Here is a 26314-nt window from a genome sequence, read left to right as displayed (position 1 = left end):
TGCATCTACTGGGTGGGGGGGGTGGGGGGGGGGGGTATTTAACTGTATATCGGTATAAGCTAAATTGAGTTTGGAAATATCTGTAAAAATCCATATTACCTATCCCTAATGAAAACTATTCAGGGCAATAATGACAAAAATAAAAATACGAAGTGCATACAAAACAGACTTTATAAAGATAAAAAATTTCACAGTTAGAAAAAGTTAAGGTATGTGATATTTAGGATATTTTTTTAAACAATGTTTGGTTAAATAAAAATAAACAAACTGCTTCAAATCTACTTCGACAAATAAGCATTTTTCCCCCATACATTATAAGCATAGTTTAAAAACTATTTCAGGAAATGACTTTGACTCCATGCTCTTTAAAATTAAAGTATAAACATTTTCAACATCATTTGTCAGAGCTGTGGTTGTCTCATGGTTGTGCCTTTTGACAAACAGCTCTAGTCAGTCAGGAGCTGTATGTTTATGTTACAGGGTGTAACCACACATATCTACCTTCAGACACATTTGTGTTTACAAACACATATTCCACAGTAAGAATGGATGTTATCTTATAAATATGGCTGAAATTCTTTGTAATTTTATTTTCTCTCCCTGTGGGGTTGGTTGTAATCTTCCTATTGCATCTGTAGCAGCTTAGCATTCATCATGTCTATTTACAGCTTGATATATGTGCAGAATTTTCTATATTTTTCAACACCAAAACTTTTACAGTTAGACATTGTTGTGTATAATTTGACCATTTTACATTTAGTCCTCTTGTTTCATGAAAATACATTAGGATTAAGCAAACTATTACTGACATTATTATTTATAATGATGGATTTTCTCATGCTTTTATTTTGATAGAACTGGGTTTGGTCCTAGTTGATATGTTCATAGATGTGCAGGTAAGATGAGATGGGCACTAGAGGAGTGGTGAAATAGTTTTCAATTCAAACCTCAGAATATCAGGACAAAGAAACACAAGAATGGCATGTATATTTCATACAATTTTTATAATAAACACAGAAAACCTCTTTATGCCTGATGATAACTTTATCTTAACCATGATCCACTCTCCCAATGGGACAGTGGCCGGCTAGAGTTTGAGTTTCCTTTTTCAACTGAGAAGAGCAAACGGTCACCACTATCTCCATTAGTTTAATGACTGACAGAATCAAAAAGTACAGAAGCTTGAAAAAACTTCAGCTCTTCATTCATTGGCAATGTTTCAGTATTGAAATGTTGCCAGTGTATTGTGAAATAAAGACAGAGTGCAGGATTTTGCCTGCAGTTTTTGGTAATCAAAACAAGAGCGCTGTTGCAGGGTTTTTTTGTTGTCTGTTTTCCTCACTCTCTTTATACTGATGATTTTGTGTCATTTCAGTAGCTAATGCAGGCCAATAAAGCAGTCCAAAAAGTCCAATCCCATATAAGAACGTTATCTAAACAGTCTTTTAATAGCAGATATGTCCTCTGGTTGAAAACTAAGGTCCACTGTGAATGCTCACACGGTGTACTTGTCCTCTCCTTGCCTCTGTGCTTTGTGGTAGTGCATGTAGCTGCTGTACAGCTCATTGAACACCTCCCTGACTCCCAGCTGCAGTCCGGCAGTCAGAAACTTGATATCCTGCTCCATACACAGGTCCAGTATCCGATAGATCCCCTCTGTCAGATGCTGCTTGATGTCAGGCCGCAGAGTGACCTGCAGAGGTGAAAAAGAGCAGCGTGGTGAAAAGGGAGAGGAAAGCAGAAGAGGCAACAGCAGACATGACAGGAACTTAAATTATTGAAGCAACAAGCAGAGCAATCAAAGGTCAAACACTGCTCAGATAATCAGTTTTTTTTCCACTTCCTAAAATCCTCCATCACAATGATCTACTTCCTCATTTTCTAAATGCACTTTGACAAGAACATATTTCTCTTTCTTTCTACATGTACTGTTTACAGACAGCCTAAAGGGAACATAACATTTAACAAGGGTAGGGTAAAATATTGTACACCAATATACTGTCAGCCTGGCTAAAAATATCTGTACAGTAATTTAAAAAGTGCTCAACTTATTTAAGTTAATACGACAAAGAAAAAGTAGACAGTAGTATAGGAGGAGGGGCGTAATAAGTGTTTTTAGGGGTGTGTTATATTCTTCAGTTTACCAGTTACTGTGGTGTACATTTATAAGATTGTCTTATAAATTGACATTATCATAGACCATCAAACCCGTATATAATTGTTAGTTACCCTGTGATTCCTTACCTTTTAGAATCAAATATGAAAGGAGCAAGTAATTCATCTACAATACATAAACTATTTATTTACAGTTTTTGGTGGGACTAACAGTTACATAATGTTCACAATTCACATTTACTAGTCACAGACATGATTGCAATAGTACAGTGCTTATTCCAGCCAAGACATGCACACACTATATACATGAAATTGAAATATATCGCAGTACCATCAAGGTTAAAAAAATATTAAAATATAAAATGAAACAAAGAGCAGACAAATGTTTTTGTTACATTTCCAGCTCCTCAGACTGGAAAGATAAACACACTACTGGCATCTATTACCAAGCGGGTGCAAATACACAAAAACACAATGGATAAACAGGATCTATTGTGTTCACTGAACCAAACATGACAGAAAAACTTGAGTGCCGACTCATTCATCCCTGCAACATGATACCTCCACAGGTACACAGGTGCCACACGCCATGACCTGCTGACTTGTATAGTTAGCTGAACTTTAGACCTCACACACACATCATAACAAAGTGTGTGTGGCTGAATCTGAGACGAACCTCTCTCTCCTTTAACATGCTTCACATTAAGGAGGGAACGACTTTCAGTAAACTAATCCTTTATAAGGTGTTGTTAGGAGCAGCAGTTTTAATAACTGACAGTTTGTGGTCCTCCTACCTTCATAACACCTGATGTTAAAAGTGAGGCCACTTCCATAAATTTAATCCTCAGATGTGTCAAATAAATTGTTACATCCAGGGTGTTCGAGATCAAGTATAGCAGCAGAGATAAATAATATTAAAATTAATATGCATTAATATCTTTTTCCAACTTCTTTTGCGTCCATTTTCAATCAAGATCAGAACTGATTATAAATGTTAAAATATTGATTTGAGGCAATTTAACATTTTAACCCTTACCTACTGAGTCTAAAAATGGCGATTTGGACATATTTTGTTATTATGGCTGTAAAAAAGTCAGGAAATGCCCTAAGTCTGTGAGCCTTGGTCCCTTTCCCCAGGAGTACTTGAACTTGACTTTTCAACATCTGGTTAATGATTATTGCACATTATATGGAATTGTCAGCAGTTTAAAAGAAGAAAAACACAAAACAGATTTGTTTTTCATGGCTTTTGTGAGAAGAAATTTTGTTATTGCTCATGAGGTTTTGATTTGACATTTGAAATGTGAACCTATACATGTTTAGAACAATCACCAGTCATTTTTGGAGTCTAGGACTCTGGGTGTGCAAAACACAGTGCAAAAGATAACAATATACATAGGCGACAATTAGGTGGAAAAATGCATTCTCAACATTCTCAAGTAACATATTGTTATTGCACATGACAGACGCACAAATGCCACTATCTAACGCTATTTTCTGAAAACAAAACACCCCTCTCGCTCGCTCTCCTTTTGCTCTCTTCCTTCACTCTCCTTTCCCACTCGTCTTCTGCCGTTTTGCGGTGCTGTTTGACATTACTGTAATATATATACCACACATCATACATTGCCGGAAAGCACAGATTCTCAGCTATTTTCTGAAAACAAAACACCCCTCTCGCTCGCTCTCCTTTTGCTCTCTTCCTTCACTCTCCTTTCCCACTCGTCTTCTGCCGTTTTGCGGTGCTGTTTGACATTACTGTAATATATATACCAAACATCATACATTGCCGGAAAGCACAGATTCTCAGCTCTCTGTCAGTGTTTGAATTTTTTAGATTGAGCAAACTTTCGAGGAGTTACAGTGTTGAGAATCCATGTAGCGGTCTTGCGATACTTCTGGTGTTTTGCTATGGTGTTCTGCTATGAATGCCTACGTCATATCGTTGTGAGTACTGTAATGAACCATATATGTGCGCATGCCCACAATTCTCAGCTTTCCAACGCCGTTCAATACTTCTTCATGCAAATTGAAATTTATTGAAGGGGATTGTCACAGCCTTGAATATGTTAAAAAGGAAAACCCACTATCCATTTTGGCCGATTACACTGAGCGTAAGTATCTGTCCTGTCTTTTTCTTTCTGAGGCTGCAGAGAAACCTGCAAAAAGTTTTGCAACAACAGCTGTCTGTTTCTTCTGGCACTTAAGGCCACATAGTCTTGCTTTGGCAAAAACAAATTCAAATGCATAAAGTTTTGCTTTATTTATTTTGACTAACAGTCAAACACAAGTCTGCCAATCAGCTCTTGTGTGCATACACAAAACTCATCAAACTTTCACTTTCAAGGTGAGTCTGACATGTGAAGGCAGAGTGGATTTTTTTTTTTTACCCCAGAGATTTTCCTGCCAGCCACCAAAGGCAGAATGAGCTGATGTATGGATGCAGAAGGAAATATTCAGTTCACTGATAGTGATTATCACATGATCAGTGTGATCTCAGTGTATATAGTGCCTATAAAAAGTATTCACACCTTGGATGTTTTACCCTGTTACTGTTTTTATAAATCAATCATCGTCAATATACTTTGGCCTTTTTACCCAAAGAAAAAAAAACCTCATCTTTAATGTCAAAGTGAAAACGGATTTCTATAAAAATATATAAAAATGTAAAATAAGTGACTGCATAAATATTCACTCCCTTTAAAGTGACTGACCTAATTGAACAGAGGTCCAGTCAATTGGTGCTAGCAGTCTCATAAGTAGTGAAATTTGGATCAGCTGAGTGAAGTGAATGTGTCTCAAGTGATTGTAGTATAAAGACACCTGTGTCCGGAAGGTCCAGTCACTGGTGATTCAGTATTCCTGGCTACCATTACACCATGATACCAAAGACACCCAAAGCAACTAACAGAAAATGTTACTGAAAAGTATAAGTCAGTTGATGGATACCAAAAAAATTCCTCAAACAATGAAAAAGCCCCAGAGATCAGGTAAATCCATCATCAAGAAATGGAAGGAATATGGCACGTGTAAATCTGTCTAGGTCAGGCCGTCCTCAGAAACTGAGTGACTGTGTAAGAAGGAGACTATGAGAGAGGCCACCAAGACACCTTGATTACTCTGGAGGAGTTATGCTATGTTTGGCTCTTCAGTTAAACAGAATACATTTTAAAAGGAAGCACTCACATTTTCAAACTAAAGAAGTATAAATACAGTGCTTTTTTACTACACCACTTTTCTTCTGCGTGAAAAAATCAGTTTGAGGATGAGCTAAAATATACAGTTCCACTGAGTGACCTCTGAATCACAAAGAGGTCCATCTCTTTAAAAAATCCATTAAATCACTATTTAAGTCTAATTTCAGGATTATTATATGACTCACAGAGAGCTCCAGAGAATAACAGACTCCCTTTACCTCACTGCCTCCGTCTCTCTGTCTGTCTTCTCTGTCTGTCTCTCACCGTACAACTCTGCTGGAAACTGCTGAGTCAGATTTGCGCCTCGATAAATACAGTCTGGTGGCAGAGAGGAGCCGCGTTCACCAGCCAGACATGACTCACTGCTTGGAGGGAGCAACCAGCTTGGAGCTTCATCCAGCACTCAGAGTTACAGTAATCCTGGACCTGCTCGCCCTGATCTGTGAACATCAACCATCCAGCCAACAAAAACACTACCCCTCCACCCTAACCCACCCCCCTCCTCCTCCTGAGCGTCAGCAATACTCTGCTCAGCTGAACCACAAACTAAGCAACAAACTAGTGTAGATCAAAGGATCAGCTGAGATCCTACTGCCTCAATCATGTGTGTGCGTGTGGGTGCAACTGTGTCTCTCACAGCTGTAGGAAATAAGCCGGGATGACAGATGGGTCTGGATGAAGACGCATGTTGACTCTGTATGATATCAAGACTCTGTGTGCCTTTGTGTGTGCGTACCTTCTGCAGCTCTGTGACGTACTGGGCCACCATGAAAGCTGGCAGAGTGGTGAAGCTCTCAGCTACCGCAGCGATGTGAGAGTACATCCTCTCTATCAGTCTGGAGCACTGCAGGTACACTTCACTGTCAGGACCTTGAAAAACAACAATACATTTAAGTTCAGTTACTCTGAGGTTCAGTATAGACAGACCTCAGAGTTGTGTCCATATTTGTGTCCAGCTTTGGTCGCATTTTTTTGGGACAATTCTGTTGTGTTGCTCACTTGTTGCATCTAAAAAAAAAAAACAAATTTTAGATGGTGCTACTTTGGTTTATTATGTTTATCATTTTGTATGTGCATATTATAATTACATCTGATCAAAATGTTGTCCTCAAAGCATGTCTGCACAAAGTATTAACGCTTAAGCACAACTAGTGACTGTATTTGCACATGAGGAGGAGGGAGAGATTTGCATGCTCTATCTGTAAATGTTCTATATCGATGACTGTATTTGCACATCAAAAGTTGTCTGCAATGTAATGCAAGTTTACAACTGTCATCACTGCACTGAAAATACACAACTACCTCCATGAAAATTATGTGTAAAAATCAGAAGGGTTACAGTATATTGGATTTTTTCTGATATCGTATAAATTAATTTTAGCTGATAAAAACATAAATGTAGTTTGGACTTAACATTGCAGTCCTACAAATTGGTTTTGGTATTGGTTGTATTGTTGCAGAAATGTTAATATCTGCAAATACCAAATATTTATTTTTTTAATCCAATATCTGGTGATACTGGTATACTGGTCCCCTAGTTCTTAAAAAACATAGAAAGCCTGATTTGTTCATCGACTAAACACATTTATTTACAACCAGTTTATTAAGTGATTAGCAATGTGGCTTCAGAGTGAACGGATGGCAGTGACGGAACTTGTGGAAAAGAAATCTACTGCCATAGATAATAAGGAATAACTGTTGGTATTTTATACATTTGAAAAAGGCCTTCGAAACTAAAGATCATGTCATATTAATGAATAAACCCAAGCACTATGGAACAAGATGGGTTAGCATACAGTGGATGAAAAGTAACCTTGATGACAGAGATCAACTTAATAATATAAAATCTGATTTATTGAAGTTCACCTGTGGGGTTCCTCAAAGGTCTGTATTAGGCCCCAAATGATTCCTACTGTATAACAATGGGATTTGCAATGTTTCTTAACTGTTAAAATGTGTTTTATTTGTGGATGACACAACCCTTGACTGCTCTGGTAAAGACAGAGCAGCTTCTGAGTAAGGCTGAATGATTAGGGGAAATAATCAAATTGCTTTTTTTTTCCGCCAATATTGCATTTGCGATTATATAGATTCAATTATGGCTGGATGATTTGAAGAAATTTCAGATTGTGATTTTTTTTAATCATATTGCAACTTGGATGTGAATTGTAGTATTGAAGGGAATGATTGTTTTTATGCCATTCTCGTTTTGATTAAGAAAAACATTAAAAAATGACGAAAGTAAAATTTTTTGTAAACTATTATAAAAAAAGACACTTAAATGTTTGCATGATGTGTAGAGCAGAGTATCTCTGCTGCAAAAGTTTTAAACTAGTATTTTGACACATTTCAGGCAGCTATACTCTATTTTTATTCTTATTTCACCATGATAACCTGCTGCTGAAACATCCAATAAAGTCCATCCCCCTCTGATTTCTGTTCACCCCTCAATCCATCTGTCTAGCTCCACTTATCTATCCACTGACCCATTAACTAAAAGCAATGCAAATGAATGTGTGCTTGAAAATAAAAATGAACAGCAGCTTTTACAACAGGAAAAATTAAAGACCTTCAATTTTATATAACATCAGAGTGACTTAATGAGTTACCTAACTTACTTTACACAAAGTGTTGTAACATTTTTCACACTTCTCTGCCACGTGTCTGGAAACTTTACAATCCCTGTTTAATGACTGATAATGTAAAAACTTACCGAAGCTAAAAAAAAAAAAAAATTAACTGTAGATTAGGGAGAGTGCAAGAGTTAGCTTTCAATTTTTGTTGATTAAAATGAGAAATAACCAATTGTTGCACCTACAACTTCTTTTTTGTTTCAGTGGTTGAAACAGATGTCAGTATTGTTTTGATTTTTACAAGAATGATATATTAATTTAAAATTCCAGTTCAATCGTGTGATAACTCTGATTAACTCTGCACAAATGGTTCATTAATAATGTAGTCGTTGGACATTTAGAACAACACATCAGAGAATGATGTTCCTATGCATATTACTCATTCATTGATTACAAAATAAAACTGTTTAGAAAATCAGAAAAATCTGTTGCATTAGATCTGGATTTTAGGACTTTTACACGTATCCCTTGTGTAAATATTGATCTGACTTAAAGTTAACAATTATTTCCAACAATACTGCTAAGCATAACCAGTATCATCTTCTATATGATTTTCATCTGTGTTACCTGTGTCGCTGTCTCCTCTCTGCCGACCCTCCTGCATGATGGACGCCAGCAGACGATGAAAGACATTTAAGAAGGATGGAGCTGCTTTCAGGATCACCTGGACACACAGCAAGAATATGATCTTAATTACAGAAATTCTGAATTTAGATATCAAACTATAAAAATATCTAACATAAGGATACCCGGTTTTAAACCACAACAACAAAAATACATTCATAGGCCAATTTTGTGTATTTTCATGGTTGTAATGGCAAAAAATTGCAAACAAACTCCGACACACTATCAAAATTCTACAACTGTGTTGGCAACATTTCTGTACTGAAATCAAGTTATAAATCTTAGACAGTGCTTTCGCGCTCTCTCTGTCTCTCTTTCTGTCTCTGCCTTGTGGATTCTGTAGTTAAAAACATGAGTGGAGATCTGTACATTTTAAAGCTTTTGTGCTTTTCAGTACTGTAGATCATTAAAATAACAGATGTGATATGGTTAAAAAAAATGTTTGTATTGAAAAGGGCTGAAGTACCAAATGTTCTGAAACCCCTAGGACTAACCTTTATCATTTGATTCTCCCACAGCCACACACAGGCTTATGGATCCTCTCAGCACTGTAGTTAGGTAAGAAACCCTTCACACTAAATGTCATGTGACAGCCAGTATACACCGCGTACATGCCATACTGTTGTAGGGTGTAGTGAAGTGTTTTTGTGAATCTGAATTCTTAGGGTAGGTTGGACAAAGAGACTTTTTTTTATGGGGAAGAACAGTCCTGCAATGTTCATCACATCATTATGACAGCTCAAGTCATAACCGAGCGGCTCATAAACTTTATGTCCAAGAACTTTGAGGTAAAAGTTGGATCCCCACATGCGCTTCATTTGCATTTCTGCCTGTTCTCGCTCTCTGTTCTTTATTCAAAGCCGAGTGAGGATGACGAGGCAGGAGAGGAACAAGCGGAGGTGATGTCACCAGCTCTGGTTGGGGCTCAGTAATGGTTTCCAGCAACTTAAACCAGCTCCATGCCAACCAATGCTGCGTGCCAGCTCCCCTACCTCTCCTATGCACTATCACAGCTCTTTTCTCCTTCTCTCCTCTCTTCTCTAACTTTACAGAAATTTCCCTGTGCACCACATTTAAATCACATCCTCTGTTAACAGCTTCCTCCTTGATGTCTTCATCATTTCTCTTTTGATTCCTTTTCTTCCTCTATAAATGCTCTCTCACTTCCTCTGGTCTTTTTTACCTCCCCCTTTCTCTCCTTTACGGGTCTGATCTGTCCTCACAAACATCTGATATCATTTAGCTGCTTCTTGCTCTTTTAATTCAATGCAGCTGCCCCTCTGCAGTCGCTCTCTGTCACTGTTTCAGACTGAAAAACAATCAATAAATCAGAAAGAGGGTGAAAAATTAAGAATAATCAAACTAACATTGTTGGACTAAACAAAAACACCTTTTTTTGTGCTGGAATGTAGATTCCCATAGAATCTGTTTGTTTTACATTTCTGATATGATGTCTTCTACACTATATAGAGGGACATTTAGCCCCTTATAACACAAGGGTGGTGAAGAAAGCCTTTGAAGTAAAATAAAAAGTTCATTTTGATGTTATGAAGGGTTTCTTTGTGCAGCTGTAACAGGACTCCTCTGAGCTGCAATATCCTTTTGTTCAAAGTAAGCTAGGCTGTCCTCAGGGGCATCCTGTGGGTTACAGGGCAAGGATCAAGGCAAATACGACTTTCCTCTTTATATCAAGGAGTCGAACTTAAACTTTAGGGTGTATAAAGAGTGTGCAGTCTGTATTTTTGTTACTATTATTATCTAAAATGTATTTTTTATCCTTTTATTGCCCCCTGTATTTTCTGTTTTTTTTACCAATTGGTGTTAACTGTGATAAGTGAATTCACTTAATCGGGGAACAATAAACTCATCTCTCATCATCTTTTATTATCCTATCCTATGCTATCTTTACTTATCCTTCCTAACTGAATCATATTTTATCACTTATCTTGTGTCAGTACATCATTCTGGTTTTTTTATATGCTTTCATCTTATTATACTGTATGGTTTTATCATACCATAACTTATGTGTCTTGTCTTATCGAGCCACTTTCTAATGATTATCTTTACTTACTCCATCTCTTATCTTACTGAATTCCTCTCAGTCCTGAAACCACTGCATTAAGGACCGTGGCCTTGGTATATGTGCGCCTGCTCTACCAACAAAGTTACGTTGGTGCCAAGGATCTCCTATTCAAGAGGGTCCTGGCCAAGACTGGTGACAGAAGATAACAGAGTTTTGGACTAACAACAAGCAATCATACAAAGAAAACATGATGCAGGTATGAAATTAAAATGGAAAAAGAGAAAAAAAGTAACACATTTAAACAGCAAATATTTGCAAATCTATGCTTTTTGTATCCCATCCTATCTTAATCGTCTTGTACCTTATAATATACAATTTTCTTTTCCTGTATCTTCAGGGGAGGACAAAATGATAAGCCCACCTATGAAAATGTTACCATAGTGTTTTCAAACAGAGCTGGGAATTTTTAACACAGCTTTTACAAACATCCTAGTTTTATTTTGGATGCTTTCCTTATTTCACTTTACACACAGAAACAAAATTATTTCAGAAAAAACTATTAGGGTTAGGTTCATAGGTGGAGCTAAAAATGTCATCCTAATCTGTACTTGTTTTCTTGTTGTATCTTATTTAGTATTTTGTTTTATTTAAATTGGGTTAGATCATATTGTACTGGATCCTCTGTTTTCTTATTGTGTGATGTCTTTTTTATGTGGCACTGTATCATAAAAGTAACTTCAGACTGTAATGACCATTTCAAGACATGGGAGTAGTTTTGGTTCAAAATGGGCGGGGTGGCAAACAAAAACAAATAAACATTTTCCTTTATTAGTCTGCTGACATTAAATTACAACTAGACTAGTGAACACTTAGGCTAAAAAGCATTTAATTGTCTTTTTGTTTGTATGAGGCTTATACCAACCAAAAGCCAATTAAATGGCTGCATGTCGAAGTATTTTTCTGTAAAAGCTCGTGGGGGAACTTCAGATTAACTTTTTGATAACCCCTGTGGACAAAGCACTATGTCCTGTCTTTTTGCTGATCATGTCCTGTACTCAGCAGTCTCTTCAGCTAAAACAGTCTCATCCTTCTTTCTATTAACTGTCAAAAGTTATCACTCAGACTGAGTGTTTGTTGCGGAAAATAGATACAAATTTACAAGAAATTGTCTTGTCTGACACTAACCTCTGGCTGTACTCATGGGTAATAAAAATAACACTGAAGAAACAGGGGATTTTAGCACTGATAGTCTTGTTTGCTTTTTTAAAAGTCATTAAAAGGTATCAAAATTCATTTCAATCTACTTTCTAACCAGCCTCATCTCACATGGACTTTACTACAAAGTCCTCCTCCTCACATACAAATCTCTCCATGCTATGGCTCCCCAGTACCTTTCTGATCTCCTCCATCCATACACACCATCCCGCAACCTTCGATCTTCAGACACCGGCCTACTTTCCATGCCCAAAACCAAACTCCGAACCTATGGAGACAGAGCCTTCAGTGCTGCAGCTCCCACCCTCTGGAACACTCTTCCTGCAGACATTCATAGCGCTCCATCTCTGGACATTTTCAAAAAACGTCTCAAGCACCACCTGTTCACCACAGCCTACAGTCTTCACTAAACCACCCCTTACACTCATCCTACCCCTCACATAGTTTGTCCATGTCTATGTGTTCCTGTAAAGCGTCCTTGGGTTTCTTGAAAGGCGCTGTATAAATTCAAGATATTATTATTATTAACATTAATATGTTGTATAATATTGTTTGAAAGCAAATCAGATACCATTTTCAAATGCCAACAGTAAAACTTAGTGATAAAACAAAGTTGTTTTATCTTTACTACAAAAAAGTCTTTACTGAAACACATTACAGCCCCTCATAGTGGAGATTATGTTTCCTTTTAATATTTAAAGATTTTAGCTCACAAGATTAAACACAATGTGGTATCTCTTCTCTTGAATCTTGGTTACCCCGACTCCCTCCCTCACCTCCCTGCCATACCTGTGGATGACACTGAATGATGGCAAACAGCGCCTCATGAACCGCCAGGAACGCTGACTGGTAGACAGGTGGAGTCAAGTGATCTAGAGGCACTGCCTGAAGTGCCCCAAGGACCAAGATCACGTGGTGGGGGTTTGTGATGAGCCCCTCACCCTGACGCAGTAGCGATGTCATTGAAGTCACAGTGGGAACCGTAAAGAGGAGGGTCAGAGAGACGTCCTGACTGGACGATCTCACTAAGAACTGTAACACAGAGAGATTTGCACAGAGAAATTAGAAATATAAAGATGGCATCCATCACAGTACCTTTGTGATGGAATGACCCATTTTGTATAAAACATGTTTGCAAATAGAGACTGCATGGCTAGGTGCTTGATTTCATACACCTGTGGTGACGGGTCTGACTGAAACACTTGAATTCAGTGATTCACAGTTTTGGCCAAATTCTTGAGTCCATATAGTGTGTTTACTATAGCATATCAATTTAAAATTCTGATCTCCTGAGAGCCCCAACACAAACTTTATCAAAGCTATTTTGGGTAGATTTTACTTCTTATCCAATTTCATTTACACTGAAAACCACCTGCTCCTGGACCTGCCACAAAAAGTAATGACATTTAAAAAATGTTCTCCTGCTTTAAAATGCTCATATTTTAAATCACTTCTGAGTCGCTTTTCAACATCTAAAGAGAAAAAGCCGAGAGAAACATAGAAACAACAGATGAAAATGATGTCAGACATATGGGCACAGTGAGAGTGGGTAACAGACAAACAGCATGGTTAGCATATTCAAGTACAGTGCTGTTTTTGTGGGTGCAGTATGGTTAGGCAGATTGCCATATTGTCTGTCTGCTCCACCCAGCAGGCCTGACGGAAAACACATTGACTTAAAGAGGAAATTACAATGAACAGGCACTCCAACAGAAATCAGCAGACTGTGATTGTCGTTCTGGCTGCTGAGTCACTGAAGACGTCTGTCACATGTACGTCCAGCAATCTGTCACTTAAATTACTACTGATGTCAGGCTTAAGAGCATACTGTAAAATAAACTCAGTGGTGCTGTTCTTTGCCTGTCTTAACATTTTGGTTTAAGAGATATATGGACGTCTAGCCTTTAGATTTAAGTATGGCAGCAGAAAGTGAACAGTGAGGATGGAAGTTAAGGTTTGTGTGCTAGAGGTGGGATGTAGTGGCTTCATAATATGCTAATTCATAAGTGGGAGAACCGAGAGTTTGTGAGCAGTATGCAAAAGATGGTAAAGGAGTTGTTAAATGAAGCACTTACTAAGAGTCAGTGGATTTGGATGAGAAGAAAAAATGCTGGTTCTAGGCTAAAAAAAACTTAAGAAAACAACTGATCCTCATTCCAGTTATTGTAAAGAAAAAATGGTCATAAGTAGTAAAATCTCTGTGAAAGTGAAAAGGGTCTTTAGCTACAACAAAAATAAGTATATAAATATATTCAAGATGATACAGTATTGTAGATAAGAAAGCAGCTCCACCTGCCAGGTTGCCTAAGAAACTGCACTCAGGCATTTCTCAGCTCAGCGCTGTCGGCACTCGTCCACTTTGAATTTGTTTCATCTTTACCATTCAGAAACTCAGAGGTGTGGAGTAACTTATTACATTTACTCTAATTACTGTAATTAAGTAGCTTTTTTGTGCACTTGTACTTTATTTAGAGTACATATTTAAATCAATAAGTTTTAACCAGAGGGACTGTACACTTACTTGATTACAATAATTTTTAAATTTTTCCACCTCTGTTGACTAAACAGTAGCACTTTTCAAGTGGGGATGCAAGATATCATAGGCATGATACCGGTGTCAGCAGGGTTTAGCTTGTAAAATTAATTATTGTATAAGCAGATATAAAAATTCCTGCTGATATTTTGGCTTCAAAATATGCCTATATCAGCTGTAAAGGTTGGAAGAATAAATAACTTAGGGGAGTTCGAGGCTGGACAGACAGACCTATGTCAGCTGAAGTCTTTTTCTTTATTCATCATTGTTCCTTACACTTTATAGTCATTTTTAAAGACTGAAATCGGTCAATTTATTCATACTCAAACTTTAAATTGTGTGTTTTAAGGACAAAAATTTTTAGGTCTGAACTTCAATTAAATATCAGTATTAATGTTGGTATTGGCTAAATTACTTTTAAACAACTGATATCCACTAAAATCCAATATCCTGCACCCCTAATAGAAAGAGAATGATTCCATATCGCATCCCGACACAGCTGTTGTATGTTACTTTATTACAAAGGTATTACTTTACCTGAAAATCCTGGTTAAAGATCAGTGTTCTCATGTTGTTATTGCCAATAAGGAAATATCAACTCAGCATCTACTCACTTCTCAGTACTTAAAGTAAACTTTAAATTGAGTGCTTTTTATTTTTACTTGAGTAGGTTTATAGACCAGCACTTTAAAGTAAATTTTAACCAGAGTAGTTGTACTTTTACTTGAGTACAATAATCATGTACTATTTCCACCCTTGTAGAAACTACAGGTATAAAAAGGTAAATTTGTGCTACACACAACAACTGAAAAAACAGAGACTTCTGTGAGAATGTGTTTTCTGTTCTACTGGTGATTCTACTGTTTAGAGGTTTGTATTTGAATAAAATTATATTTTTTTGTTTAATTGTATGCATTTACAACTACTTCCAAATAAAATGTGCCACTTTAGGTGTATCATTTTCAGAAAACGGCTACTGTCTAAGAAAACAAAAAGATGCAATATTTGTCAAACTGTAGATAAGGGGCATACAAAATATTTTACATTCATTTTTAAAGAACAGAATTCTTCTGTTTTAATTAAGGAAGAAATGAGATATCAATATTCAGTGGAATAATGTTATAGCAGTCACTTAAAAAACTGAGGGATTATCATTCGTCCTTAAAGCTGCAATGCGTAAAATTGGGGAATATTGGCAACAGCTAACGTTCAGATTCTAGATTGTGATGCTCACCTCTGATGGTAGCTGTGGCATCCACCTGAATTTTAAAAAATGAGTTTCGACTATTTGGTCCCTTTTGTGGTGGAGGAGAAACTCCCTATGTATGAATAAGCCTAAGTCCAAAAAAATCAAGTGATTGTATGTATGTGGCCCTATTATTGATATCATTTTTCAGTTTTACCAAGTTTGTTCTGCTCAGTGCTACTATGCAAAAATTACACACTGTACCTTTAAATCAGCATCTTTACAAGGAAGAAAGGAATTCATCTCCTGAGCCTATTCAATTTCAACACAGTTAACCTCATCTATCGAAGCAGAGCTGGTTGACTTTTGACATTACATCACCAAGACTGGTGGAGGGCATGCTGAGATTAGCTGTTCCGAAAAATCTTAGTTATTCTGTGAAATATTGATCTATGAAGTTTTTCCAAGTCAAAACATTTGTATCACGTTATATCAACCAACCGATGTCAATACTGTATTTTTTTTACCAGCTGCTGCTTTCTGCAAATAAAAAAAACAAATGGGAAATCTTAATTTTGAAGTAAAAGTGAGAAAAAAATTTTGTGTATAAAAAGATTAAAAATATTTGCCTTATCCAAATCTCTAAGCAGTAAAACCAGAGAAAACTGCCTTCTGCTGTGATCTCTTCAATTATATTTTTTATTATTTTAGCCCCTCTTTCTGATGCATTGTTTGGTTGACAAAAATAACTTGTAATCACAGCTGGTGCAATCAGCAACCACTGTTCACATGCATGGGCCAGTATTTGTGTATGTGTAAAATTACTGAAGCAGATCCTGGTATGATTTTCTTGCTTAGTTTGACGGTGTGTGCTTTCTTATTTGCATGTGTGTGTTCATGTGTTTTTCTCACCACCATGGCAGATATAATCTGTGGTGTAATGAGCCACAGAGCTTTAGAGCAGGGCTCAGGTAACTGACAACAGGACAGCAGCTTGGTGATGATGACTGCAGATAACACCTCCTGAAAGCAGCAGAGGAAGAAGTGTTTTTAATACAACGGCAAATAAAATTTCTGTACCAAGAGGCACAAAGAAAATCCCCCCATAAGGAAATGAGCTTTGAGTGGAAATTAAATTAAAATAGCGTCCAAGAAAACAGTCATTTTTTGGGGTGTTTAAAAGTGTAACAACAGAAGTGAGAGTTTTGAGCATGCCATGTCTCACCCTGTAGTTTCCTGCCCTCAGCTTGCTCGTCTCCAGTCCTTCTTTGATCATCAGCAGCAACAGGTTCAGTTGCCCTGTCGTACTCTTCTCCACCAGGTGGCGCAGCAGCTCCTGCACAGCTGGCTCCAGCTCACAAAGATCGCCCGGAGACAGCCAAGAGGCTGGAAGCAAAATACAACAATTCAAAAATAATCATTCATTTCAAACACATTGAAGTAACTTTTAACTGCTTAATTTTGCATCCAAAATAATGTTATGAAAAGGTTTCATTCTTGTTTCATTGAATCTATTCATCTATTCTCTCTTATTAGCTTTTATGTGGCACTTAGGTTCAAAAACAGAACTAGGTTTGGGTATTGTCAGAGCATGCTACAAAATCACAAATACAACTCTGAGTACTTCAGTGATCTGTTTATACTCAGGACTCTTAGAGGCCTGTTCAGTCCTGAATAAAGCCACCATCTGCTTTTAAAGGAGTTCTTCCTGCTTTTATCTGGCTGCAAAACACCCTCTCAACATGCGGGACAAAAGGACTGGGAAACTCTTTAGTACCTTCTGCCATGAGCCCTTTAAACAGCTCAATGTAACATTTATGATATTCAGTTACAGCGACTACACTTTTAAACCAGTTTGGTGTGTTTTCTGATGTCTCTTGCACTTTCTTTTAAGTCTCTCAACCATTAGTGAGATTTTTTTGCAATTGATTTTGCCTGCTGTTAAATAACTTGGCCCTTGGGGAAAATAAATATATGTTTGATAACTTAAAGTGGTATCAACAGGGCTTTATTGCCATATAAATTTACATGAATAAACTCACTGGCAACAACACTATTAGATGCACTATTTCAAGGCAGCACCAAATACCAGATTTTTCCTCACAAATATTTTTGATATTCAAATTATTATTAAATAATTATTGGACTGCCTTAACTCACACTAACAGCACTAAAATGCTTAAACTGAATCAGATACACATGCTTTACCTGTGAGCAGTCTGTGCACTGTCTGCAGCATCTGCATGTACAGCTCATCAAACTCCTTTTTTTCCTCTCCCTCCTCCTCCTCCCCTCCTTTCTCCTTCACTGCTCTATAGAAAGCTGATAGGAAATGGAGAGAGGAAACCAGGAAGTCCTTTGGCCTGTGGGCAGACGTTATTTCTTTGAGGATCTGCTGACAGAAGCTTTGATAGAGATTCATGTGTCTCAGGTTGAGCTGCTGCTTTTCTCCTTCCAGTGATAGAGCGGACAGCTCACACTGCAGCATGACAGTAACAACTTCTACTATGAAGGCCTGACTCAGACCGCTGGCCAGCTGGATGGGCAACTGACCACCAGTCTGAGGCTTCAACACAGACTCGACTGCTGGCCCCAGAGCAGCTGTGGTTCCTGTTAGCATCTGGGTCAAAGTTTGATCCATTTGTTTATTCTTGCCAAGGTTAGAGGTGATTGCCTGGGAGAAGGAGGTCAGCGAGGCCAGCAGGAGATGAAGAGTAGAAATGGACACTCCTGGATCTGATTTACCCGGATCAGCTGCTGAACACTGCGCCACAGTTTGCCTGCTTGCCGTTTCCGAAAGATAAGAGGCGAACTGTTCCAGGTTGAGTCTCACGCTGCTGTTTCTGGTTATAATCAACTGCACCAAGCACCTAACAAAGCTCTGCACTGCTTTAATTAACTCTAACCAATTTGCACTACCTGTGGCTCTAAATCTTCTGTTGTTGCTTTGCCAAAGGAGAGAGGATACAGCTGCCTGCAATAGAGTGCCACCATGGATGAGTTTTAAAACACTCTGGAAGTTTCTGCCACCTAGGAGACATGTCACGAGCCTGAGCAGCTTCACGAGAAAAGCAACATCCTCCTCACAATCAGGAGAGTCTGAAGTCAACCAGTCTGACTGACTGGAAGTGGAGGCGAGCATGAAGAACAGGAGTAGGAAAACAGAGCTGAGATCCTCAGAGTTCAACCCATCTGGGTTTAGTTTGATTAAGATTTGGAGGATATTCTCCAGCTCTTTTTTCTGTGAGTCGGTCAGCAGAATAGACATCTGTCCATTCTGTGAGGAGGCCAAAATATCCTCAACCAGGGTCTCTTTTTTCAAAACTTGAGTCAGAGCTCCTTCCTCCTGAGACTTCATGAACATCGGACAAACTTTTGGTACATGTGCCACCTTAAGAACACCAATAATTCTCTGTGTGAGGGAATGGATTGTGGCAGAAAACAGTGAAGGCAACTCAGCAAGAATGGGGCTTTGGAGAAGCTGAGAAGAAATGAGTGAGGCACTCAGACAGCCAAGCGACTGGTTCTTCCCTGTGCCAGGAAAGAGGAGTGAATGAACTAGAACCTCCGCCATACAGCCCACATCTTCTCCACTCAGGTAGGGAGCTATTAAAGGCAGATTGGACGTGACAAGGTACCAGTGTGCTGCAGGGTAGGAGTGTGCATTCACACTCCATATCTGCCCGTCCCACACCTGCTCTTCACCCACCTCAAACTCGCATGTGGCTAAAATAAACTGAGCTGCTCTGTTTAAAAGTGCAGCAGTGCTGGCTTCAGAGAGTAGAGAGGAATCTAGGAGAACTTTCTTCATCTGCTGCAAAGTAAGGAGTTTAAAGAGCAAGTGGCACATGGGGCTGCTGGATGTGTGGACACACGCAGGAGAAATCTCACCAGAAAGGAGATGTTGTATTTGTGTCATGGATGAAGGCATGTCTTTAGTTTTACCCTGAACTGCTGAGTCAAGACTTGTGTATTTGCTACAGTGGATACTAAAGAGTGTGTCCACTTCCACCCAGGTGTATCTGAGGAGCAGAGCAGCCTCCTGGGTCTTCTGTTTCCACAGTGACTCCAGTTTAGACTCATGTTGGTCTGAACTCTTTTTGCCTTTTCTTTGACTCTTTATTTTCACAGCTTCTTTCTCACTTGATGACAGATTCAGCAGCTCCTTCACAACTTGTTGCATCTCCTCCATTAGCACCTGACTCTTCCTCACTATAGGAAGAGGAGAGGCATTATCTAGAGTCTTTAAAGTGAACATGACAACATGAAGCAGCTGGCTGAGGGAGAACAGCTTAAGAGAGGCATCCTCTCTCTCCTGCTCCGACTTTATTTCTTTATCCTTATCATTTTCTTCTCCATCAACCTCCATCTTCTTTTCCTCCTTCTTCAGGTCAAACAGTATATATTTCTTGATGCTCTCCAACACTGATGAGCAAATTTCAAGGCACTGGGAAGGTGGTGTGTCTATAAGACATGTCCTGATGGAGGCGGAGACAGTGTCGGTGAGCAGAGGAGGGCGGAGAGCATCCAGGGCCGGCTGACAGATCACAGACAGGAGCTCAGAGAAGAGGCGAGGCAGCTGACGGAGCTTTGTATAAGTCTCAAGGAGGCTGCACACCAGGAGCTGTTGAGGAAAAAAGCATTATGTCCAAGTCAAAAATGATCACTTACTACATGGTTGCACATACATATGTATACTGCTAATGCGATAAATTAATACAACTTTTGAGGGGGAACAAATATGTGCAGAAGCGTGCATGTTCTTGTTTTTCCTATATGCACAACTTGCAAATTGTCTGTTGATTGGCTTTTTACAAAATGTTGTAAGTCAATAGTAGAACCACCAGGAGTCTCTATAGTCCTGTAGCTGCCAGTGGATAAAATGTACCCATTTTTATAGTGCTCTAATTTTTTAGAATGAGGACTTATCAAGAACAATATTTCAACCACAGACAATGAGCAGCTGATAACCACAGAAAGAGAACTGGATCACATTCAAAGCCCTCCTAGTACTAATCACTTCCCCTATAACAGATTCTTCCTCACTCTGTGCATTTAAGATATCTAAAGACACTTCACAATAACAAAACTATATTTGTTTGTGGTATCCATGTCGTGGGTTAGTCCTTGGCTTTTGTTTAGGCATTTCAGCAACACACGGGTAAATTTAACCCCCATCATGGTTCTAGGTACAAATGGCCATGTTTACGTGTGGGTTAATGCGAACAATTTTTAACAACACCTGGTCCTGCCCACAAAAATGTTTAAGGTTAAGTCAGAGACAGACATACTTTAATATTTCATTGACACAAAGTTAAACACAACTAAAAAAAAGCCTTGGGTTAATTATACCAAATGGTGGCTTTAGTGTGAAATCATGACAACAAGCTTACTAGATCAAATGTCTGCAGATAAAACTGTGTAGAAAAGGCATGTTTTTTGTTCAAGACCATCAGGTTTTTAGTAAGCCATGCTTGTAACTTAGGTTTATGATGAAATCAATCAAAATTATGTTATTTTTGGACAGCAAAGTTCATTTTTTTCTGTGATTTAATAAAAGAAGTGAAACTGCCATATCATTTAGATTCATCCTGACAAAAAGAAATATTTCAAGACTTCTTTTGTTTTAGTCTGGATGATTATGGCTTACAGCTCACAAAAATCCACTCTTTAAAAACATCAGAATGTGACATAACACCGGTCCAAAAAAGGATTTATAATACAGAATTGTTGACCTTTTGGGAAATAATGCTCATTCATGCTCTCAGTTATTGGTTGGAGCTTCTTTTGCACAAACTACTACATCTATATACCGAGGTCAGCAAACCAGTTTCTGGTAGTTTTGGCTTCAATGAGCAGGTGCCAAGTCCTGCTGTAAAAGAAAAAAAATCAGTAACTCCATAAACATTCTCAGGAGATGGCAGCCTGAAGTGATCTATAATCTCCTGGTAGACGGCTGGCAGCGATGACTCTGAACTTGTGGTCAAACACCAGCAGATGACATGACACCGAAAACCATCACTGACTGTGAAAACTGATAACAATGGGCTTCATTTACAAATGAAATGTAAAATTTAGTTTGATCTGAAAACAGAACTTTGGACCACTGTGCAACAGTCCAGGTCTTTTTCTCCTTAGCCTGGGTAAGAAGCTTATCACATTGTCTGTGGTTCAGGGCTCAGCACTCGTAGTCCATCTCCTGGACCCGTTTTCTTGTGGTGGCTCTTGATCCACTGACTCCAGCCTCAGTCCAGTCCTTGTGAAGCTCCTCTAAGTTCTTGAATCTGCCATGTTTGACAATCCTCTGAAGGCTGAGCTCATCCCTGTTACTTGTGCACCTTTTCTTACCACACTTTTCCCTTTCAGACAACTTTCCATGAATATTCTTTGATACAGTCTCTGAGAACAGCCTGCACTTTCACCAATGACCTTCTGTGGCTTACCCTACTTGTGCAGGGTAGACTTCCCCATGATTGCAGTTGTGTGTACTGAACCAGAGTGAGAGAGTGAAGGCTCGGGAAACTTTTGAAAACTGGACTATTCACAATATTCTAATATTTTATAAGCAATATTTATCAATACTTAGAAAAAAAAAACTTCATTTGTTTCACTATGAATGAGATGAATCTTGAATATGGAAATTTAACTTTATGGAGTAAATCTTGGAAATTTTTTTTTTTTTTTACTTGATATTCTAAATTTTTGAGATGCACCTGTAGGTGGGGGAGCCCAGGACAAAACTTATGGAACCACTGATGTTATCAGTTGTCACAAATAAATAAATTCAGACCTGTCGGGCCCGTTGCACTCGTGCATCCATGCATTCAGAATTAACCCAGGCTGATGATAAAAGTTGGTCCAGGTCAGGCTCCAGAATCAGATGGTTGAGACTCAACAGCATCTTAAAACAGCGGTACCATGCAGGGATGCTGAAAGTGATGACAGAAAGAAAAATCCAGTATATGACCAAAAATTGGCTACAGAAAAAATAGCACTTATTAAGAATGTAAAATAACTCAGAAAAAAAGAAAACATTTCTAAAAAAAGAGCTTCATTTTACCTTGGCTGGGCCTGGTTGAGGAGCATTTGTCCTAGAGCTCTGTAAAAGTTCAGCTGGACCTCTCCATGTCTGATCCTGTCTGCAGCTACATTATAAATGTCAGCAGTCAGAGCCTGGCTGAGCAGGGACTCAACAGACAGCAGAGCCAGACTCCAATTCTCTGGGGAACAAGGGGAGGATGGGGGAGACTCCTGCAGTGGCAGTCCATCAAGATCTACATCCAAAACTGGCACTAACCTTGTGAGGAAATAGAAGCATAGCACCCTTTGTGCTTCCTCACTGTCTCCTCTCCCTTTTCCGTAGCTTTCCAGGAAGAATTTAAACAGCAGAGATAATGTGTTTGACTTCACTGTGTAGTGTAGAAGTGGTTCACAATAGCCCTCACTGCTCAGTTTGGAAATAACTGCAGTGGCACGCTTTAAAGGACCTTTTGCCCTTCCAGAACCACATTTCCCAGAAGGAAAAAGCTCCTCTTTGTATGAGGCCAGGTGTTCAGATGGGAAGAGAGCTAACTGAAGGATGGAGTCTATCTTGATGCGAATGTCTCTGTTGAGATGCTGGCGGAGACCGAGATGTGTGTGAGAAGGTGAAAACTCCCCTGATGTCAGCAGGTGTCTTAGCAGAATTAATGGCTGAATCAGCTTGTTGGTTACCATGGTGAAGACTCTGTTAGGATTGGCTTGTTGTCGCTGAACTGACAAGTAACAAGAGAGGACCTGAAGGAATACCTCAAATAGATTAGAAGAGGGGAGGTTTTCCTTTGACTTTAGAGGGGGGTTATTGGCATCCAAATGTAGCTCTTCAGGAGGACTGTCAGTGGTCAGTTCAACATCGCTCACAGGATTTGGAAGAGCCTCTGTCGTTGCCTTGTGTTGATATGTAAAAGATTCAGCTGCTTCTGGTTCTGTGAGTGATGGCTGTTGAAGCTCATGGCAGGCCAGAGAGCAGAACTTGGCCAACAGATCAGCCATGAGTTCATACTTGGTGGTGAAAACAGATGATAGTGCAGGAGCAGAGAGAAGGCCCTGACAGACACTCAGTAGGGTGGGCGCACACACCGGCAACTTCGAGACACCACCTGCACACTCCTGGAGACGGTCAAGCAGCAGCTGGAAGCATACAGAGTAAAGATATTTAAGTAAAGCATCATATCATATACCCCAAACCGCTCCTTTTAACAACAATGATGACACTTCCATCTTTAAAACATCTTCATTACATGCATGAAAAGTATTGTAGCATACCTGTGCCATGTTGACCCTCAGGCTGATGGTTTTGCCCTCCTTGAGAAGAGAGTGGAGCTTTCTGCTGTGAAGTAGATCATCAAGGTAACACCACAGACCCTCCAGAACTTTCTCAGGAATATCAACCTTCTTATTGTACCAGCCAGTCAGAGCGTATATACACCAGTCCAACAGCACCTGCAGTGGAAAAGGGGCACGGGAAATGATCGACCACACAAATAAACAACAATCACCTACAAAAACTCCAAATTATGGACCAAGAGCTGTAGGGCAGAAAGACAAAAAAATGCAAGATGCATTATTGGTAGCACCGATATTTGTAAAGTTAGAGAAAACAATGACCATGATACTTTTTTTGACTAGGGAACAAAATGAAATACTCTATATGGACGAAAGTATTTGGCCACACTTGTTAATTATTGAATTCAGGTGTTTCGTTTCGTTGCAATTTAGAACATCTGTGATACAATACAGGTCCCTGTGAAGAGCTCAGTGACTTCAAGCGTGGTACTGTAATTGGTGCCACCTTTGCATAAGAGTTCTTTTAAAATGTCATCCCTGCTGGATATTCCACAGTCAACTGTGAGTGATAATATTAGAACAGCTACTTAAATATGAAGCATAAGACCACATAAAATCACATAGCAGGGTTAATGGCTGCAAAGGCACATGGCTTAAATGTTCTCAACTTCCATTGGCATTAATGTAAGAACAAAAAACATTGCAGCAGGAGCTTCATGAATTGGTTTCTATGGCTGCACAGCTGCATGCAAGACTCACATCAACAAGTCCAATGCCAACCTTTGTATGTAGAGGTGTAAAGCACACAGACACTGGACCGTGGAGCAGTGGAAACATGTTCTGTGGAGTGATTGATTACGCTTCTCTGTTTGGCAATCAGATAAGTGAGTTTTGGTTTGGTGGATGCCAGGAAAATGTTACCTGGCTGACTGCATGTACCAGCTGTGAAGTTTAGGGGTAATGGTATGGGGCTGTTTGTCAGGGTTTGAGCTAGACCCCTTATCTCCAGTGAAGGGCAATCTTAATGCTTCAGCATACCAAGACATTTTGGACAATACTATGCATCTAACAGTTTGGGAAAGACCCTTTTCTGCTCCAACATGACTATGCTCCAGTACACAAAGCAAGGATGATTCTGGTGTGGAAGAACTTGAGTGGCCCACACAGCCCTGACCTCAACCCCATCAAGCACCTTTGGGATGTGTAGAATGACTGGGAAACTATTCCTAAAAATAAACACTCCGAAATCTTATGGAAAGTCAAGAAAAGTGGAGGCTGTTATAGCTGCTAAAGGGGGGCAACTCCATTTTAAAGTGCATGTATTTGAATACAATGACATTACAGTCCATGTTGGTATAATGTTTAGGTGGCTGAATACTTTTTTCCATACATTGTATATTCACCTAACCTACAGAACTACAATACTTAACGTTAATTACTTATAACTTACATGGGAACAATGTGACACATGACAACAGGCAACAAGAACAAGGCATTATTACATGAATACATACACTTCCAATGACACAACTCCTGGTGTTACCTGTTCCTTGTTGGGCAGAAGGCACTGAGTAGAGATCCAAGCAAAACGTGCCAGCTTTAACTTGTCTTCCCATGGAGTCTGATGACTTTGCAGTTTCAGGTGGATACCTGAGTAGATGGCAGCCATCGTTGCAGCTGGTGCTGCCTCTGCACAGTTATAAAGAAGGGGCATGGAAAATAGTAGTCAGAGTTACAAAGACGAAACACAACCGTGAACTAAAACAGCAATTCAGATTTTCTATTTTTATTAAAAAAGACTGACTAGGACACATCTCAAGCGTGTAGATTGAGGAACAAATCAACCTAAAGTCCGCCTAAAACAACTTTAATGATCTGAGAGAGCTTCTCATTTGGATTACTCAGCTCAGGCGAAGGGATTTGGGAAAAAAAGAAAAAAAAATCAGGAAAAAGTACCTGTGTTAATTTCAATTTTTAATAGATATTTATTTCTACGGCATCACATCCAAAGTTTCTGAAAAACTTGCATCCTGAAGTGTTACAGCTAACAACACTAGCACGTTAGCATCTGTTTGCTCCAGTCAAAGTACACCAGTCCTGAGGCTGCTTCTCCTCTGCGCATTAGAAAACATCACCGAGCCTCGGTATGCCATATTTAAGAGGAGTAACATTCTTATGATGGCTATTTTTTTATTTATTAGACTCACCTCTATTGACATGCACGTGTTCCTGTTTCCAGACGATGAGGACGAACTCTCAACTTTCACCCCGTCAGCCAGTCAGGACCAATCGATAGTCGAGTTGAAATTTCTGTTAACGGTTGGTTCAAAATATTCTCATTTCCCAGCTTAATTTTGACATATATCATGCTTAAAATGTCATTTATTATTATGATTTTGTATGTTTTCAGTTAAAATTCTGCAATTAAAAATAATTTATTTGTCGACTAATAGGTAAAACATT

The 26314-nt window shown here is 38.9% G+C and overlaps 1 protein-coding gene across 1 annotated transcript; it reads right to left on the bottom strand.

Annotated features, from left to right (window-relative positions):
• Positions 1 to 43: 43 nt before the first annotated feature.
• urb2 (URB2 ribosome biogenesis homolog) lies at positions 44 to 26118 on the bottom strand. The gene is made up of 12 exons (XM_041786466.1): positions 26059 to 26118; positions 25395 to 25540; positions 23831 to 24007; positions 22587 to 23695; positions 22317 to 22455; positions 17735 to 20150; positions 16752 to 16912; positions 16439 to 16549; positions 12597 to 12839; positions 8513 to 8609; positions 6049 to 6182; positions 44 to 1693 (listed from the first exon to the last, which is right to left on the bottom strand). The coding sequence occupies exons 2-12, from the start codon at positions 25518 to 25520 to the stop codon at positions 1496 to 1498; spliced, it is 4911 nt and encodes a 1636-aa protein (XP_041642400.1). The 5' UTR covers positions 25521 to 25540; positions 26059 to 26118; the 3' UTR covers positions 44 to 1495.
• Positions 26119 to 26314: the final 196 nt, after the last annotated feature.

The sequence above is a fragment of the Cheilinus undulatus genome, linkage group 1 (assembly GCF_018320785.1).
Source record: "Cheilinus undulatus linkage group 1, ASM1832078v1, whole genome shotgun sequence".
In the NCBI taxonomy this organism is placed as follows: Eukaryota; Metazoa; Chordata; class Actinopteri; order Labriformes; family Labridae; genus Cheilinus; species Cheilinus undulatus.
The sequence above is the reverse complement of the archived record's forward strand: the minus strand, read 5'-3'. Positions and strand labels throughout refer to the sequence as shown.

Bases quoted from the DNA above. Each gene is read 5' to 3' on its own strand.
- urb2 (XM_041786466.1), bottom strand. From the start codon at position 25,520: ATGGCTGCCATCTACTCAGGTATCCACCTGAAACTGCAAAGTCATCAG. The intron at 12,840-16,438 runs GTGAGAAAAACA...TCTGTGTTACAG, and splicing joins AGATTATATCTGCCATGGTG to TTCTTAGTGAGATCGTCCAG. The intron at 8,610-12,596 runs GTATGGCAGGGA...CTGTGTGTCCAG, and splicing joins TCATTCAGTGTCATCCACAG to GTGATCCTGAAAGCAGCTCC.